The sequence below is a fragment of the Natrix helvetica genome (assembly GCF_964273705.1).
Source record: "Natrix helvetica genome assembly, chromosome: 4".
In the NCBI taxonomy this organism is placed as follows: Eukaryota; Metazoa; Chordata; class Lepidosauria; order Squamata; family Natricidae; genus Natrix; species Natrix helvetica.
The window spans coordinates 123,029,686-123,048,855 of record NC_138550.1 but is presented as its reverse complement, the minus strand read 5'-3'; the positions used below and the strand labels follow the sequence as shown (position 1 = coordinate 123,048,855).

At 38.3% G+C, this 19,170-nt stretch overlaps 1 protein-coding gene across 1 annotated transcript in view; it reads left to right on the top strand.

Moving 5' to 3' along the window:
• CDH2 (cadherin 2) overlaps positions 1 to 17,614 on the top strand; it is a 155,635-nt gene extending 138,021 nt beyond the window's left edge. Inside the window, exons 12-16 of the mRNA XM_081950992.1 lie at positions 3,426 to 3,659; positions 4,087 to 4,320; positions 8,135 to 8,274; positions 14,912 to 15,076; positions 16,965 to 17,614. Of these exons, the coding sequence (XP_081807118.1) occupies positions 3,426 to 3,659; positions 4,087 to 4,320; positions 8,135 to 8,274; positions 14,912 to 15,076; positions 16,965 to 17,171 (980 nt within the window). The 3' untranslated portion in view covers positions 17,172 to 17,614. The remainder of the gene's footprint in view (positions 1 to 3,425; positions 3,660 to 4,086; positions 4,321 to 8,134; positions 8,275 to 14,911; positions 15,077 to 16,964) is intronic.
• Positions 17,615 to 19,170: the final 1,556 nt, after the last annotated feature.

The window sequence follows — 19,170 nt, the reverse complement described above, 5'->3', positions numbered from 1 at the left end:
ACTATATATCATGCAACAGTGAGATTTCAAAGAACTGGAATCCTTAAGAAGAACTGTACAATGGTTTCTTCAGAAGGAGGTAAAAATATATAAGATGGCTTAAAAATAAATAAGATGGCTGCCATGGTTCTGCAATCAAAGCTCTCTCCTTTGTCTAGAGCCGAGGGAGTTCACTGTTCCTCAGATACCCGGGTGTGAGTTGCTGGGTATGAAATGGGGCCCAGGGAGGCAGTGGGGTCTGCTGATTGTATACTTGGCTCCTCGCTATACGTCAGCGGCCCTGCCCGAGCTCCTCGAGCTGGTCTCGGAGGCGGCGGTTGAGATACCCAAACTTCTGGTTATGGGGGATTTCAACCTGGTACACCGAGGAGCTTAGGGTGATGAAGCGCCATAGGAGACGTCTAGAGAGCAGGTGGAGGTCCTCACGCTCCGAATCTGACCGAACACAGGTAAGAGCCTATTTACGGACCTACCTTGTGGCATTGAGAGCGGCCAAACGTAGACATTGTGCCGCTCTCATTGCGTCTGCGGATAACCGCCCTGCCGCCCTGTTTAGGGTGACCCGCTCTCTCCTGTCGCAGGAGACGCGGGAGGCACCCTTGCAGGGAAGAGCAGAGGAGTTTGGGGAATATCTGCAAGACAAAGTCGCTCAGATCCGGAGCGGATGCCCCCCCCCCAGTGGACCGGACGAGCCGACATCAGTGAGTCTTGTGAGCCCACTCTGGGAGGAGTTTGACTCTGTTGCCCCCGAGGATTTAGACGGGTTGCGTGGACGGCTGCGACCCACCACATGTTCAATGGACCCGTGCCCCTCCTGGTTGGTACTGGCATCCTGGGAGGTGACGCGAGGCTGGCTTCTGGGCCTGGTGAACGCCTCATTGAGCGAGGGTTCCTTACTGACTGCCTTGAAAGAGGCGGTGGTGAGGCCCCTGCTCAAGAGGCCTTCACTTGACCCAACGGAGCTAGCTAATTATCGTCCAGTCTCCAACCTCCCCTTTTTAGCGAAGGTTGTTGAGAATGTGGTGGCGCAGCAATTTCCATGTCACCACGACGAATCCGTATATCTAGACCCACGCCAGTCCGGCTTCCGACCCGGGCACAGCACCGAGACAGCCTTGGTCGCATTGGTGGATGATCTCTGGAGGGCCAGAGATAGAGGTTGCTCCTCTATCCTGGTCCTATTAGACCTCTCAGCGGCTTTTGATACCATCGACCATGGTATCCTACTGCGCCGGCTGGAGGGGATGGGAGTCGGAGGCACCGTTTTACGGTGGTTCGGCTCCTACCTCTCCGGCCGGATGCAATATGTGTTGACTGGGGGGCAGAGGTCGACCCCGAGGCCACTCTCTTGTGGGGTGCCGCAGGGGTCGGTCCTCTCGCCCCTTTTGTTCAACGCATATGTGAAGCCGCTGGGTGAGATCATCCGTGGTTTTGGGGTTGAGTACCATCTGTACACTGATGATACTCAGTTGTACATCTCAACCCCAAGCCACCCCAACGAGGCTGTCGAAGTGATGTCCCGGTGTTTGGAAGCCGTCGGGGTCTAGATGGGGGACAACAGACTCAAACTCAACCCCTCCAAGACTGAGTGGCTGTGGCTACCGGCGCCTCGGTTCAGCCAGCTGATTCCATCACTGGCCATAGGGGGCGAGCAGTTGCCCCCTGTGGAACGGGCGCGCAATTTGGGCGTCCTCCTAGATGCCCCATGTCAATGGATGATCATGTGGCAGCCGTGGCAAGGGGGGCGTTCCACCAGGTTCGCCTGGTGCGCCAATTGCGCCCCCTTCTGGACCGTGATGCCCTACGCACAGTCACTCATGCACTGGTGACGTCTCGCCTGGACTACTGTAACGCTCTCTACATGGGGCTTCCCTTGGGACGCGCCCAAAGACTGCAGCTAGTCCAGAACGCAGCCGCGCGGGTAGTCATGGGGAGTACTAGGTACTCCCACGTAACACCTCTCCTGCGCGAGCTGCACTGGCTGCCTGTGGTCTTTCGGGTGCGTTTCAAGGTTCTGATCACCATCTTTAAAGCGCTCCATGGCATAGGGCCTAGTTACCTGCGGGATCGCATCCTCCCACATACATCCCTGCGGCCAATCCGCTCTCACAGGGAGGGCCTTCTCCTGGTTCCGTCCACGAGGCAATGCCAACGGGCGACACCGAGGAGTAGGGCCTTCTCTGTGATGGGCCCAACCCTCTGGAATGACCTCCCCCCCGACATTAGAACCACTACTGACCTCCGCTCCTTCCGACAGAAACTGAAGACACACCTGTTCCGACTGGCTGGTTTGGCATAATTTTTAACGTCTACCTCCTGGCATACACATTCTTACTGGTTTTTAGAGGGATAGTGTTTTAAATTTAACCTGATATTTTAAACTTTTGTATTGATTTATTTATTAGCTGTACAGTTTGGCATATTTTATCCTCCTCTTATACATGTATTTATGTAGTTATTTCTATGTTTTAATCTGTTGTATTTTAATATGGACTGTACACCGCCCCGAGTCCCTTTCGGGAGAGGGGGCGGTATATAAACGCTAATAATAAATAAAATAAATAAATATACATGATATACTGTGTGTCCATTCCAAAATGATACACTAAAGCTTTGAATTCAGTGGTGTGATAGCCATGAGTTTCATATAAGTTGTAAACTCTGTGAGTTCTAATGCTTTAGTTTTTAGACATTTCTACCCAAAATTAACAATTTCTACCTTTTGCTCTTGACACCCATAAAACTTGCTTATTCTGAACAAAGCTTGAAACAGTTTACAATTAAGTAATAAATCTATATAATTCTATTACAAACCCAAGCATTATTTTTTCTGTATCTGCTTTGATACAAGTTTTTAATATAGCAATATCAGATGTACCAAATAAAATTTTAAACTATAAAATGAAGCCATACTAAAATTTCATAGCATATGGCAAATATATACCAGTATCATTCCCACTTGTTTCCATTTTATAGTCAAAATACTGCTAAGGTGATGCTATTTTAAGGAAATGTGGTAATTTACTTTGTAACTTGCATTGTGATTAGTTCTGAGGCATAGATTCCAACCTCATTCAGGCAGTGTCACTAAGTTGGCACAGAAAAAAACAATGTCTTTACTCTGAAAATCCATGTAAACTTCATAAAGTCATTTCAGTATGAAGATACTATTCTACCTTGAGTCTGAATTGGAATTTTTGTTCCTACACTTGAAAAACATTTTTCCATGGAGCAAAATCTGCTGCAAAGATTTTCTTTGTCTCAGCTTTAGCTGGATTTTTACGTTCAGAAAAGAACACTTTGTAGTCAGAAAAAGATGTTATTTAGCTTCTACGTTTTTCTATTACTATGTTTGTTCAGTAAGAATAACAATCCCTTTTTAATAGAAAGGATGCTTATTTTATTTTGTGTTTGTGTTCTTAAAGGGATCCCATTAATGAGTGGGACTGGTACACTTCAGATCTATCTGCTTGACATCAATGACAATGCTCCCCGAGTGGATCCTCAAGAAGCTACAACATGTGAAACACTACAGCCCAACGCAACAAATATCACAGCAATAGATGACGATATTGATCCAAATGCTGGACCATTTGCATTTGAGTTGCCAAATTCTCCTCCCAGTGTTAAGAAAAATTGGACAATTGTTCGCATTAGTGGTAATATACATTCCTTTTTATAACAAATGTTGTGTTTGTTTAATAATAGTAGTCCCTATTAATTTTTATTTCTAATTTTTTTAATATTTAATATATTTCTAATATTTTAAAGTTATTATAACAATATAATATTCAGTTGAATTAAAGACAGTGCTAGGGGATTCAGCTTTCCCAGTCTTGGGGGTTTCTAATCCCAGAAATACGTTCATGGGATTAGATGATCTGATTCTAAGAACTGGAATCACCTTCATCATACGTCTTTATAAGCTATAGAAGAAAATCCAAACAAACTTTTTACATTTGATGGAGGTTCATCAATAAATAATAAACTTAGCTATTTCAGAAAGATATTCTAAAGCAGATGTTTTCTGGTTACTTTGATTAATACAACAAACCATATTTATCTTGGTTTCTTTTCTTTTTTCAGGTGACCGCGCCCAATTGGCTTTAAAGATCAGATTCCTGGAGGCTGGAATATATGATGTTCCAATAATAATAACAGATTCTGGAAATCCTCCCAAGTCTAGCACTTCTATTCTGAAGGTGAAAGTTTGTCAGTGTGATTTAAATGGAGACTGTACAGATGCTGACAGGATTGTTGGTGCAGGACTAGGCACGGGTGCCATCATTGCAATTCTTCTCTGCATCATCATACTACTTGGTAAATCTTTTAACTATTTTAGCGGTGATTGGATATGCTATTACATGTGCTAAAAATGAAAAAGATTGGTTTGCCATGGTGTAGATTCTTCATACATAGATGGGATATTGACAATTTACTTGAGAATATGCAATAGTCAATGTTTTTGCTAAAAGTTGAGGTTTCTTTCTTATGGGCATATTTTGCAAATATCTTCAAATTTTAGAGCAACCATTCTAGATGGCATCTGATTGTTCTTGTGAAGGGAATAGAGAGGGGGGGGTGTGTGTGTGTAAATGTTATTTTTCTCACTTCTATGGTTGATAATCTCAGGTCCCCTACCAGTGGCCTGGTAGTTTGAGGCAGTTTGGCTGAACTGGTAGTGGTTTGGTTCCCTAGGTCATTGGAACCGGCAGCGACCCGGGCCCGTCATACCCCCGAACTGGATTTCCTGGTTGCACCATAAATGCCACCATCTTGTTTTTTGCTCCTGTGCATGCGAAGAACAACTTTTATTGTACTACGTATTTGCACGCATCAAGCACGTGCGTGCAGCATGCCCACGAGCAAACCAGCAGTAGTGCCTGCCGGAACGCAATCCTGGTTTGAGGGTTCTTCTATGTTGGAGCCATTCTACCACCATTGAAACCACTTAGAACTTTACTTTCCACATCCGCTATAATTTCTCCCTCAGGGTCAGTTCTTCATACTTTTCATACATACCGTATGTTTGGAGTATAAGACACACTGAAGTATAAGATGCAGCAAAGTTTTGAAGAGGAAAAATTTTAAAAAAAGTTTTTGCATTCTGCAAACCTGTTTTTCCCCCAAAAAAGGCAAGAATAGCCTTTAGGGAGCTTGTAGAGTGCTCGGGGGGCAAAAACGAGCAAAAAACAGCCCATTTTTCACAAAAATGGGCCCATTTTTCATTCAAAAAAAGACATGGATAGCCTTTAGGAAGCTTATAGAATACTCCTGGGGGCTGGAGGGGGGGTAATTTCTGCCCTCCCTAGCCCTCAGCAGCTCTCTAAAAGGTTCCTAGAGGCTCTGCACAGCCATTTTGGTGAAGGAGCAGAGTTTCGGGAGGCAAAAAAAATGATGTATTCAGTGTATAAGACGCACCCAGATTTTCAGCCTCTTTTTTGAGGGAAAAAGGTGCATCTTATACTCTGAAAAATATGGTACTTCTTCCTGACATGGCTGTTTCTTGGCACCACTACATTTAACATCATTGTGTGTTTCGGTCTTTGTCTGCTACCATGATGTTTGTTTGTTTGGCCAATACCTCCATATATATCTGGACCTGGAAGTCCTACAGTACCTTAGCCCTGTTATTCTCCACAACCTATGTGAAGTTTCTACTCTGGACAGGAGTGTCTAGCCTAAACACTGTTCATAGGTTTCTGTGCACAGTGCCAGCTACTTGATTGTGCTATTCAGTGTACACTGTTATTACCTGTATCTTACAGCCTGCCAGTATGTATTGGACTGTCTCTGAGGCCTCTCTGCAGTCTGTACCTTGGATTTTGTATAGTCTGGTAAAGCCCTGTGTCTATGGAACATGGGCTTAGTATCAGTTCTTGTGCTGCTGTGATCAATTCCTCAGCCACTGATAGGATTTCCTAATGTCAACCAGCAAGCTATCTGTCAGTGATACACACTATGCAGGATCTTGTCTTGCCATGGCTTGATCTTCCTTCCATGTCTTCTGTTGCCTCAGGCATTCTCTCAGCAGTTCATCTTTTGATCCCATTTTGTGTGTGTGTGGTGCATGTTCACACATGTAGGTATGGAGGGGGAGAGAATGCACACAGATATTGATAGGTAGGTGGGTGGGTAGATGGATGGATGGATGGATGGATGGATGTTTAAAGGTTGTATACTAAAGGCAGTAAATGTAACCCAGTAAAACAACAGCAGCAAACCTATATCATGCATTATTGCTTAGCAATTATCACATATTTTTCTTCTTCCATTTATAAGTATAGGCTTATAAGCTAAATAAGAACAGTGGTAAACTGTTTTTTGAACTGTAAGTTTCATACCAGAGAAAGAGACATGATTGTTGTTACAAACTGAGCTCCAAAAGTGGTTTGGCATTCTGTATTGTTTCATCCTAACTCTCCCTACCTGCCATTGATGTTCTGTTTCATACTTCATTACATAAAGAAATTAGAAAGTTGATGTGTGACTGACTTTAAATTTATGTAATATGTGTTATGGCTGTGTTAAACATTCATGCCACACAAGTAAAACTGGCATGTCTTTTCAAGACTTGCATGAGAGCTTCAGAAAGTACTCTGGCTTCGTCCGAGTGCCTGTGTATGTACAGCCATTTTGCTCTTTCAAGGGCATTAATTTATCTAATTATAATTTACTATAGTTTACAGCTCTGAAAATAGCAGTTACCAAAACATTGAACCTATCCAAAGTGCCCTCCTTTCACCAGAAACAAGCCTACTCCCCTTGACAATGAAAAAGCAGAAGGAAACACACTAGACTTTGCTCCATAGATCACTTAAACATAACTATCTTATTTGAAAGCACAATCCGCATAGAAATTCTTACGGTGAAACTCTAACTTTCCTTCAAAAAAATCTAGTAATCTGAGCTTTTAGATTCTCATTTCTTAGATTGATTGTTTCATGTCTACATTGTAAGCAGAGAAATCTACAGTAACTGATTGATTATATTGCACATCTGCTGTTGCTCTTCATTTATATATTATATGGCTGCTATGGCTCCTGAACTTATTTATTAGATACAGTGACTTTTTTCTGAAGAATTCTAACCAATTGAACCTTCCCATGATGCAGTTCCTTAACAACTTCTTTTTTAATGTTATCTACTGATATAGACCATGCTTGGAATTCTCCAAGTCCTATGCATTCTATATCAGGAGTTCCCAAACTTGGCAACTTTAAGACTTGTGGACTTAAACTCCCAGAATTCTCCAGGCAGCATAGCTCGTTGGAGAATTCTGGGAGTTAAAGTCCACAAGTCTTAAAGTTACCAAGTTTGAAGATCTCTGTTTTATATAGTGTAAGGCTGGGTCCTCAAACTATGGCCTGTGGGCTGCATGTGGCCCACCAAAGCCATTAATCCGGCTCGCGCAGGACCACAAGGCTGCTCTGCCCTGCCCACCCTTTGGCCGAGCCCAGGACATATCTTCGCGAGCCCTGCAGGCTGGAACTGAAAAGTAAGGCCAACAATTTTGGTGAAAAATGAGGCGCACGGACACCCTAGAAAAATGGCCTATTTTTCACCTTCCCCACCTCCAGAAGATAGAGAAAGAGAGAGAGAGAGATTTCACAAGGCTCCTTGGGGCTGAGAAGAATTGCTGTAAAACTGAGTTTACTGAAGTGGACCATTAGACTCCTAAACAATTGAAAATATAATCTAGTAAAAAGAAAAGGCAACCAAAAGAGCAACGTGCAAACAAAAGCAAATAAAACATCCCCAGGAGCAAAACAAATTAAAGTTTAATTGATCTGCATTGTTCAATGGACTGTTAAATTGGCCACACCCACCTAGTCACATGACCTAGCCATGCCCACCCAGTCCCATGACCACCTAACCACGCCCGCCCGCCCAGTCCAGCCCCCCTAACAGTCTGAGGAACAATGAATTGTCCCCCTGTGTAAAAGGTTTGAGGACCCCTGCTGTAAGGGAATGTATTAGAAGAAATTTACTGCTTCTTTCCTTTAAGTTGCAAGGTGAAGCAGATAAATTCCTGAACCCATAAGTACTGAAGGTGTTCATTTCTTGTATTTTTAAAAATAGCAACATAAGAAGAAGCAAATAAACCTCTCACTTTCTTCTGCACTTCATCTAGTTCTAGTTCTAATGTTTGTGGTTTGGATGAAACGCCGTGATAAAGAACGTCAGGCCAAGCAGTTACTCATAGATCCAGAAGATGACGTGAGAGACAATATTCTCAAATATGATGAAGAAGGTGGTGGAGAAGAAGATCAGGTAAGATTATGTGTTCATAAAGAAATACTTATACTGTACTACACTGTACTGTAGTCATTAGAAGCCATCAAGGAAAAAAACCAAACAAACCAGCAAAGCTAGCTGAGTGACATTTGGCCAGTCATTTTCTCTTAGCCCTTGGAAGGAGGCATTCGCAAACCACTTCTGAAAAATCTTGCCAAGAAAACTCCAGGGGCTTGTCCAGCCAGTATTCAAGAATCAGACAAGATTGAACAAAAGAAAAAAAATACATATTATGTTATTCTGTTCACAACAATGTAAAGTCAAAGCAGCCAGTTCTTTAGTTGCTATTAATCTTCATATGCATTGAGTTATTTCCCAGAGTCTATATTGTTGTGATGTATTGGTGTAGTAGATGTGCAAATCCAAGCAGTTGCCTTTTGCAATTAACAAATGGAAATTTTGTCAGTGGACAGATTTTTTTAAGTAGCATCCAATTTTTTTTTATATGGCACCCAGATAAGCCACTGGGACCACACGATCTGTTTATGGCATAACGTTTCAATTTTTATTATCAGACCTTGATACTTTGTGATCTTCTTCAACACTTCATCTTCTATTCTACTATCCCCTTCTATTCACACATTCTTCTTTTCAACCACAGTTATATCAGTGATTATGAGCCAAGACTTTATCAATCTTTATTCAGATATCCACAATATTTTAACCTACTCATTTTCAGTTACTTTTCAACTATATGATCCAACCAATTTTGGATTACTAGTACATGAACAGTTTTTCAGATATTACAATGACTCATTTTGATGACTGCATTTTTTTTATTTAGAATCAATTTGTGTAATCTTGCACAAACTGAGCATATGATCTATCGATTATCCTGCTTTTTGCACAATTTGCAAATCAAAATAAATTTGATTTTTCAATTCTGGCCTTAATTTTATTAGTCCCAATAACTTGCTTGAAATAGTATTATTTGTTACACAATAAGCCAGATGTTTAGATTGGAATTAACATCTTTATCCACCTATTGAGTACTTCCCAAGGATCTGGGATAAGCAGATGTTTATGTTTGATAGTGTTAGAAGTATCATCGCAGGAAGTAAGCTCTTCCAAGTAAAGTTACTGTATAATTGACTGATGGCGATACCAGTGGTATTCAAGTGGTGCTGCAGTTGTAATGTTTGTCCACACAATGAGGCCTTTGGTGCTCTCTGAGCTTAGTTGTTTTCTTGCAGATGTTTCATTACAGAACTAGGAAACATCATCAGTGCTATCAGTGAAATTCAGAGAGCACCAAGGATCCCATAATTCAACCTTGAGCTACAGATTTTATCTTCTGCCATCCTCATCCAGAGTCCTGATGTTATTTCCATATGTCATCTTGATTTCTTCGGTTTTCAATATTGTCTCCTGTTGATTATAAGGGTGGTACATTTGTTCAGTCCAAACTCCATTGCAATAACTTGGTAGTGAATAGAGAGAGTGTTAAGCAGCAATTCTATTTCAATTGGCCTTTTCCAATACAGTTTTAGATCATTGGTGTAAAGGAGATGGGATAGTCTGGGAGATGTTTTTGAAGTTTGATAGCCATGGCTTGACTTGTTCAGTATTACTGACAGTGGGATCAGTGCAAGGACAATAATAGTGATGATGGTGAGTGTCCTCGAATCAATCCTCTCTTGATACTAACATCTCCAGTCTATAATTATTGACCAACAACTATTGTCTTCCATTCTTCCATTGATCTTTGCACAAACCTTTGATGTTGACTTCTAATATTTCCATGCACTTGATTATCCAATCATGTGGCAGGGGCTCAAATGCCTTTTTGTAATCAATACAAACTATACTCCGTTTGGTCTTCCTTCTCCTGCAGTTTTCCAAAAACATCTTAATTAGGAATTGATATTTTTTTATGGTCCGTTGCAGTCATCTAGATGTTTAGACAGGATTTGGCAATGCTATCCACCTAGCAAGTCCTTCCCAAAAATATGTGATATTGTTATTGAATAATCAGGATTGCTTTTCACATTTGTGAAAACCATGCCTGTAAATTGCCACAACTGCTTGTGTTTGAAAGCTGTCGCTATGTGCTTCAAAAGAGACTGATTCTTTTCTCTGGAGAAAAAAAATGCAGGGCTTCTGATTACTTTGAATAGCTTTTTCCAACCTCCTTGTCAACATAATTTGATACTTTTGCAGGCAGACATAGTCATCAAATAACAAAGTTGGCTGCAAAACACCTGGGAGTAGTAAACAGGAATAATAATTTCACTCTATTTTTTTACCCTTTACTTTTGTAATCAAAGCCATTAAAACACATGGGATGCTAGTCATTGAGAATGTGACTGCATTCAAGAGATGTGTTTTGCCTTAAAATTGATGCTTATGGATGTACTTGGCATAATGTAGGGTTAAGAATTAGTAGAGGAAGGTGTCAATTTTTCTCTTTCCATGAGCAACTTAAATGATAATGCTTTCATTGAATTATTTCTTTTCCTTGGATAAATGAGATTATCTAGATCCTTCTCAGTCATGGTTTAAACCTGGATATTGGCCAGAAATGGCATTAGTCATGCTTTTGGATGGAATGGGAGTACATCTATCCTTACTTTGCTTGATCTCTTGATGGTGATTTTCTCTCTGTTTATATCATCGATCACGATATCCTGGATTAACTCTGAGGATTGGGTAGCATGGTGTTGTGCTGCTTGACCTTCTTTCTCAGGGTCAATTCCAGTTAACAATGATTGGGGAGGAGAAATCCCACCCTCAGCCCTTAGGGGTCAGTGTTTTCACCTCTACCCTAATGAACTACCCTAGTTGTACATATCTGTTCCTGAATAATTAAATAATGCTGTGTATGACCCATTGTCTGGAGGCTGTGAAGACCTGAATGGGAAAAAATAGGTTTCAGCTAAACTTTGGCAATACTGAATGGCTTTTGGGAATTGAGACCCTTTGGTTCTGGAACTGAGACCCTTTGGTTCTGGAACTGTGCCTTCTTTGGTACTAGATGAGTTTACGCTGCCCAAACATATCCCTTGGAAAATCTGGGCATCGTCCTGGATTCACAATTCCTGCTCAAGGAGCAAATGGCAATCATGACTAGGAAGGCCTTCGCACAATTTTATATTGTGTACCAATAGCACCCCTTCACCCATCCTTTTATTTTTAGTATTGTAATGTAATCTACATGGGCTTTCCCTTGATCAAGAACTTTCCAACTAATGCAAATTATAGTAGTACAGAATGTTTTGTGTGTTCCACACTCTTCTCCGTGAGCGCCAGTTCCAGATGCTGGTTTTAAAGTCCTACAGGGTATGAGACTGGATTATTTTGAGGTACTGTCTCTCTTCAGTTACATATCCCCATACCACCAGATCTAGCAGAGAGGCATGCTGTGACTTCCATAAAATAATTGCTAAGAAAAAAACAGAGATAGGTTTTTAAATGCATGCTGTTAGGCCAGTGACTTTTTATAGTAAATTTTCAACTGTAATGCTATAGACTGAAGAATTCTTGCCATGTGTTTTGCTGTGCAAAAATGAAAAATATAACATAAAATCCATGCCTATTGATCTTGGGGCCAAATCTGATCAATTTCTTTTTGCATTCAATTCAATTGGACAATGAATTGAATATTTCTTTTTGGAAAAAAATAAAAGATCAAATGTAGACTTAGAATTACAAATGACAAGTTCTTAATTCAGGTGTGTTTGTAAATAACAATAATCCACATGTTTAGATCTTTAAAAACTAGAAAAAGTGTTAAAATTATATTTTTGTTCTTGTAGCCTTTTTATGTATTTGTAGATTTTACTGCATATCAAATAGAAATACTTCAGATACTTCTTTAAATTGAAAAAAACAAATTATTAGAGGAATCTTCCAGCATATTTTTTCTACAAATGTCAAAACTGTTGAGTCATGAATACTATTTTTTAAAAAACATTAAGCATAAAAATCAAGCCAAATTACTATTTTTCATGGTAGACCAAGATTATGTTTTCAAAGCTGTAAAAATTCCTCAATTTTAGTAACTTGATTGTTAATTTTTTTTCAAAACACATAATCACAGTTTAAATGCCTGTCAAGATTTTTTTTAAGTTTTGTATTTCGATATACACATTCAGCGAAATTTACTTCCACAAGTAAATCTCTGTCACTAAGATTTGAATCATAAATCACTTTCTGATAATCTGTTATACATGGATGTATATGTTAATTGTATATTGCTTTTACTAGAACAGTGCTAATTAGAAATTACATTTACTGTCTTAAAATAATAATCTTGGATTCTAGATGGTAGAGCTGTGAAGTGATCTGAATCAGAGAGAAAGCTATGGTTCAGAATTTAAATGAGCTTGCATGTAGCAGTTTTTCCTGTCTTCATACAATTGTCCTCCAGTGTAATCAGGGAAGAAGACATTTTGGTTTAAAGTATCCTGGAATGTGCTACCCATGTATACAGGCACATTCCAAATGTTTGCCCTTCAGATATTTTCATCGCCCAAATAGATGATCAGTTGGCTCTTCACTAATCACTTCCCTCTGAATGATTCTCAAGTAGGAATTCAACATGAGGGATAGAATCACTTGAGCATGTGTCTAGCTATAGAAGACTAAAGTATATCAAAAAACACTAAAACAGCAAGTGAATAGAGATTAATTATTTTGGTCTTTCACAAGAAACTTCAGCAGCATATATCATGATGCAAAACATTTATAAATTAGGAAAGTGCTCTTGCAATCTGAAGTGAAAAACAAGAATATGTAAAACATCAGATTGCCTTATCTGCTATTCAGTAGTCATGCTTATCAGGTTTTAATTTTATGTACATAATGCAAGCAAACCCTCCATTACCATTCAATCACTTTACTTTCATCATTGATTAATATCAAAGACGTTACTGCTGGAATGATAAACTCTGTAAAACAACTAAAAAGAAAGCTTTCTACTCTAGGCTTTTTCACCTCAGATTTTATGAGTTCTCTGTCACATAAGAAATCTGAAAACATGCATCATTCCTAAAAGTTCTGCCTTGCCAAACAGGTCAATTTCTAAAGTAAAGATGCTAGGAGTATTAGTTACATCCAAAGAAATCCTGCATAGTCCCTGTATGTCATCCTCTAGTTATTTTAGCTGACAGTAAGGAGACTAGAATTACTATCAGAATTTTCAGTTTCTATCAGAATTTCAGAATTCTGTTATTTTCTTTTTTTTTTTTTTACTTATTTTACTTCCACCGAAGAGAGTTTTTACCAATACATTTTGCTTAGGGGGGAACCAAGGCTGCAGGCATGTTACATGATGACGGGAACACAGAGCAATCCTTTAAAAAGCATTGCACATTAAAAAAGGAGTGAAAATATTTGCTGGCATAATGATGATCAAGAGTGGATCAAAATCAAATAATTCCCATGCATAATGGATTCCTAAGAGAGATGTTCTTGAACTTTCCAATAATAAATTTCCAGGCTAGGAATCCAAGTTTATTAATGAGGTACTGATTAAACCTGTGAAGATACGTCCAATCAAGAGTTTTACCTTAAAACCTGATGATTTTGTTTTGGTTTTTGCAGAAAGTCATTTTGTTTGGCAAATGTTCTAGTAAAATGGTTCTAATTTCATACTCTCAGTTTGATACAGTTGTTTTCCACAGAACTACACCATTTTTTTCAAAAGTGGATTTCTTGTACCGCAATTTAACCACTTTTCAGGTGGTATAGCCATAATACTTTCTTTATGGAAGATTCAGCTTTTAGAAGACAAATTAGAAAATAAGTTGTTGTTCCATGAAGTCTTACACATCCTGGAGTCTGAAATGACCTCTATGTTCAAGACAAGAATGGAAATTACTGAATGTGTGCTTCAGCTCTTCATTCACAGGACATTCTACTCACCCCAAGGGTACAGCAGACCTAGTTACTAAAGCTGTGCAAAGCATTATAAAGCAAAACCTCAAAAAGCATGTTAATGCAAGTAAAACCCTGATAAGGTATCTTCTTAAAGCTAGAGTTAGAACAACCAAGAAAATTTGGATCTCTATACGTCTAAAATAAGACATTTCTTAAAATGTAGTCTCAAATTGTTCTCAAGTGTTCTCAAAATGGGATGTAAGGATCCCAACACCTTTTCAGAGGTCTGCAAATAAAATAAAATAAACATTTTAAAATTTCTTTTCTTAATAGAATAGAATAGAATTCTTTATTGACGAAGTGTTATTGGACACAGAAGGAATTTATCTTTGATGCATATGTTCTCAGTGTACATAAGAAGACAAGATACATTCGTCAAGAATCATAAAGTACAGCACTTAATGATAGTCATAGGGTACAAATAAGCAATCAGAAAACAATCAATATCAGTATAACTCGTAAGGATACAAGCAACAAAGTTACAGTCCTGCAGTCATAAGTGGGAGGAGATGGGTGATAGGAACGATGAGAAGACTAATAGTAATGCAGCCTTAGTGAATGGTTTGGCAGTGATGAGGGAATTATTTGTTTAGCAGAGTGATGGCGTTCCGGGAAAAAACTTTTCTTTTTATAAAAGGATCTTGAGACTAAAGTGTTTGACAATGAACCACTGATCCAGACCAGGTTCTTGGATGAAAAAGCAGTATATAAATATCTTGTGTATCATTTACAGGACTATGATTTAAGTCAGCTCCAGCAACCTGACACTTTAGAACCAGATGCCATCAAACCTGTTGGAATAAGGCGACTTGATGAAAGACCTATTCATGCAGAACCTCAATATCCAGTTAGATCAGCAGCTCCTCATCCTGGGGACATTGGAGACTTCATTAATGAGGTAAATTGAAAGCTGGAGGAGGAAAAACATATATCTTTAGAACCCAGTAGGCCCAATCTGTACTGATTATGAACAGTGTTTCTGTCTAAAGAATAATGATTTTTAAGGAATTGTTGATAGTTACAATGTTGTAGATATAAATATGTCTTTTAAGTTCAAAAGCAATTGATTTATTTAAATGGAAAACAAATGAATCAGTTAACTTGCATTGGTATTAGTCATACTAAGAAAATATCTGTAGCTAAAGATTGAACTATGGAGCCCTTGATGCTCTCAGAGCTTAGTTATTTCCTTGCAGACATTTCATTACCAAACTAGGTAACAGTAGTGATGAAGTTATCAGGTTATCACGTCTCCAAGAAAATAGTTAAGCTTAGAGAGCACCAAGGACCCCACAGAATAAGCATCTCTGAAACGGGGGGAATAAAGGAGACAAATGGCCCATGTTTGACATCATAAAGATGCTTATACTTGTGGACTTAAATAAGACTCGTAATGCAAGAATGTACTTGAATCATCACAAATGCCTGTCATTTTCATAACACATGGTTTTATGAATGCATTGCATTTTAGTACAGCTCAATACCCGCTGAATTTTCAATAGGTGGGGTTTGGGATCAATGATCTCTATTTGTCAATCAACAAATGGGAAATTGTATCAAGAAATTATATCATACTAGCGTTTTTTAACTATCTGGGAAGTGCTGCTTTTTGAAAATTAACTTTTAAGACACCTGTGAAATATTAATATGTTCTTTTTTCAGTGTTCTAATGTTTAAATTTTTATATCATATATACACCAATTGTTTAGAACATGAAATGCACAAATTTTATCTTTCCCACAATGCAGATTTTGAGCCTTTAGCCACACCTTTGTAAAGCTATCTTTCAGGACGTTTTTTTTTTCCCCTAACAGACGGTTTGCACATGGAGTGTCTTTTCTAGAACATTGAATTTTTTATGGTTTTATCTTATAAACTCAAATAGCATAAGAAATTGTACATCATCCAAGGGCAGCAGCAGATACTGAACTAAGAGGCCGTAGTTTTTGTCCAATTTGACAAAAGCTAAAAAATATTTTCAATGTTGTTGGTTTTAATCCAAGAGCAGTTTGCTATTTTTAAAACCTGCAGTTTATTTGCAAACGCTTTAGATTATTACTGTAGATCCCAAGCAAGCCTTATCAATTACTATAAAGCATAGAATTTAACAAATTACACTTAGGGTTTTCTTTGTAGTATACCTTTGGAAGATTTCTGAGATTTCTGCTGATTTCTTTGCAGTCAATATCTTGAGAGTCAAAAGATTTTTAAAAATGTCCTCAATTCTGTTCCAAAATTGTACTTTAGGTTTTTTAAGTATGAAAGGAATTGACATGTATGTTTATGTGAATATATGAAGCCTACTTCTTATTTGCACCTAATTTGTAAACTTAGTTCTTCTGGTTCTTGTTTAGTTTTCAATTTAAAAAATTCAAGAGACGTACAAGATTGCCATTTAACTCACAATGAATATTTTCATGCCAGCTATTAATAATTTACAATGTGTTAAATAGCTAAAACTGTTGAACTAGATAGAAAGAACGTTTTAACTGGTGGGCATTCTTATTCACATGACTTTCTTTGACAGTATTTATTTATTCTTGTTGCGTAGACATAAATTGTTCCAATCTCTTTAATGATTAGAAATGATATAGAGTTAGAGGCAAGAAGGATAAGTGAGTAATTATAGTTCTCCTTACACCAGTTATTCCTGGACCTGCTGCTAATCCAGGCATTTTCTCATGGAGTAATCACTTAAATTTGGATCTGCATCATTCATGTGAGAAATGATTGGGCTGGTGTTCTTAATTTCTTTCTCATAGTTGCCTCCTCCTAATTGTTTACAGGGACTTAAAGCTGCAGACAACGACCCTACAGCTCCTCCATATGACTCTCTTCTAGTCTTTGACTATGAGGGAAGTGGTTCCACCGCTGGATCTTTGAGCTCCCTCAACTCTTCAAGTAGTGGTGGCGAGCAAGACTATGATTATCTAAATGACTGGGGTCCACGTTTCAAGAAACTTGCTGATATGTACGGGGGAGGTGATGACTGAATGCCATAGTGGCCAGCGTTGCATTTGGACAAGTACAAACCTTTTCACTGGTATTCCCAACAAGCGTACAGAAGCTAGGCTTTAACTTTGTAGTCTACTAGCACAAGTGCTTGGTGAAGGCTTTGGCATAGGCTGCAAACCTATTTGGGCTCACTGGGAATATCAGTCATCCAATGCTGTTTGGAAAAAAAAAAGGAAAACAAACAATTGAGCTCAGTTACACTTGAATTTTACAGTACAGAAGCACTGGGATTTTATGTGCCTTTTTGTACCTTTTTCAGATTGGAATTAATTTTATGTTTAAGGCTTTAAATGGTACTGATTTGTGAAAAATGAAGAAAAATCACATTGGGGATGGGGAGAAAGTGCAGTCACCAATATGCTTCAACATGCTTTTGTTACATTGCATTGCTTTTATTAAAACAACAAAATTGAAAAAAAAACCTCATGGGAACATTTTGTTATTGAGGACATGTGGGGGAAGAAGGCCATGAAAAAAATGTACAATACTTCTAGTTTTAGATGCTAGGGTTTTTCACTAAAATTCTAAATCTTATGCAGCTGGTTGCAAATAAAGGGAGTTTTCATATCACCAGTTTGTAGCAGAACTGATTTTCTTTTCTTATGATAGAATGTTTGACACATTTTGGTCTTAATCCATATACACATTTTTTAAAGCATTTTCCAGTACTTTTTTTCCCACTTCACTGTAAAAATGATATGTGTACATAATGTTTTATTAGCATAGTCTTTGGGAAGTGCTGAAACTTCCAAACACGTGTATGTATTATTTGGACTATGGATTCAGGTTTTTGCATGTTTATATCTTTTGTTATGGGTAAAGTATTTACAAACAGGTTGCAAACAAGTGACATTGATTCAATTGTTGAGCTGTAGTTAGAGTACTCAAGGTTTGAGTTTTTTAAATTAATTTTTTGTTTGTTTTATTTGTTTGGGGTGGGCAAAAAGTTCTTAGCACAAATGTTTTACATAATTTGTACCAAAAACAAACAAACAAAAACTGTGTGAGAGCGAGAGAAAGAAAGGGGAGAGAAAGTGAGAGAGACAGAGAAAGAAAGACTGAAAAGTCAAGGGGTAGCCTTATCCTCACGGCTCAAGTAACTACACAGTATGTTAAACAACCAGAAAGATGTTTGACAACAGCTTTGCCTCTGTATTATGTACCAGAATATAAATGATACACCCCTGACCCCAATGTTCTGAATAAAATGCTAATTTTGGATCTTGTGACTGAATTGTATTTTTTTCTATTTAAATAATCTGTATTTAAATTATAACTGTAATAACAATCACTAATAGAAACTGCTAATAAAAATGGCTCATTTATACTTGTCCCAAAAATCTAACGAATTCTAAGTTGCTAAAGAAATGACATTTTGTTATAAAAGGATTGCATAGTTGGAATGGAACATTCTATATTTCAATCAATGTTAAACCTTTACATTCAGTTTCCTGAAGCATATAGATATTTCTCTCATCGAAGGGGAAAATGCAAACAGAGTTTAGAGAACCAAAGTTGCATAGTGATCAAGATGTTGAATCAGGAAATTCAACTATATCCCCAACCATGGAAGCTCACCTAATGACTTGGGGCCATTCATCAAGTAAGCTTCCAATCTATATCAGTCCAATAAAAACATCTGGTTGGTAGAGGGAAAATTCAGACATTTCAATTGGAATAAATTGGATTAAACCTCTAATAGATATACATGTTATACAACATATGGGTACTAGGTACTAGGTTTTGGTTAAATTTATATGAAGACTACTACATTGGACATAAAACCAATAAAGGAATGCATGGGGATGTGCAAAAGTGTATGTGTTGTACTATGGAAAACAACATACAGACGATTTCCCTGACAAAAGGAAAATGAAAGCTTGATAAAATATGATTTTTTGCTACACAATTAAGCAGTTTTGTTTGAGCAATTTAACAGATTCTGTCAATGAATGGGTTGCCATCAAAAATGGGAAT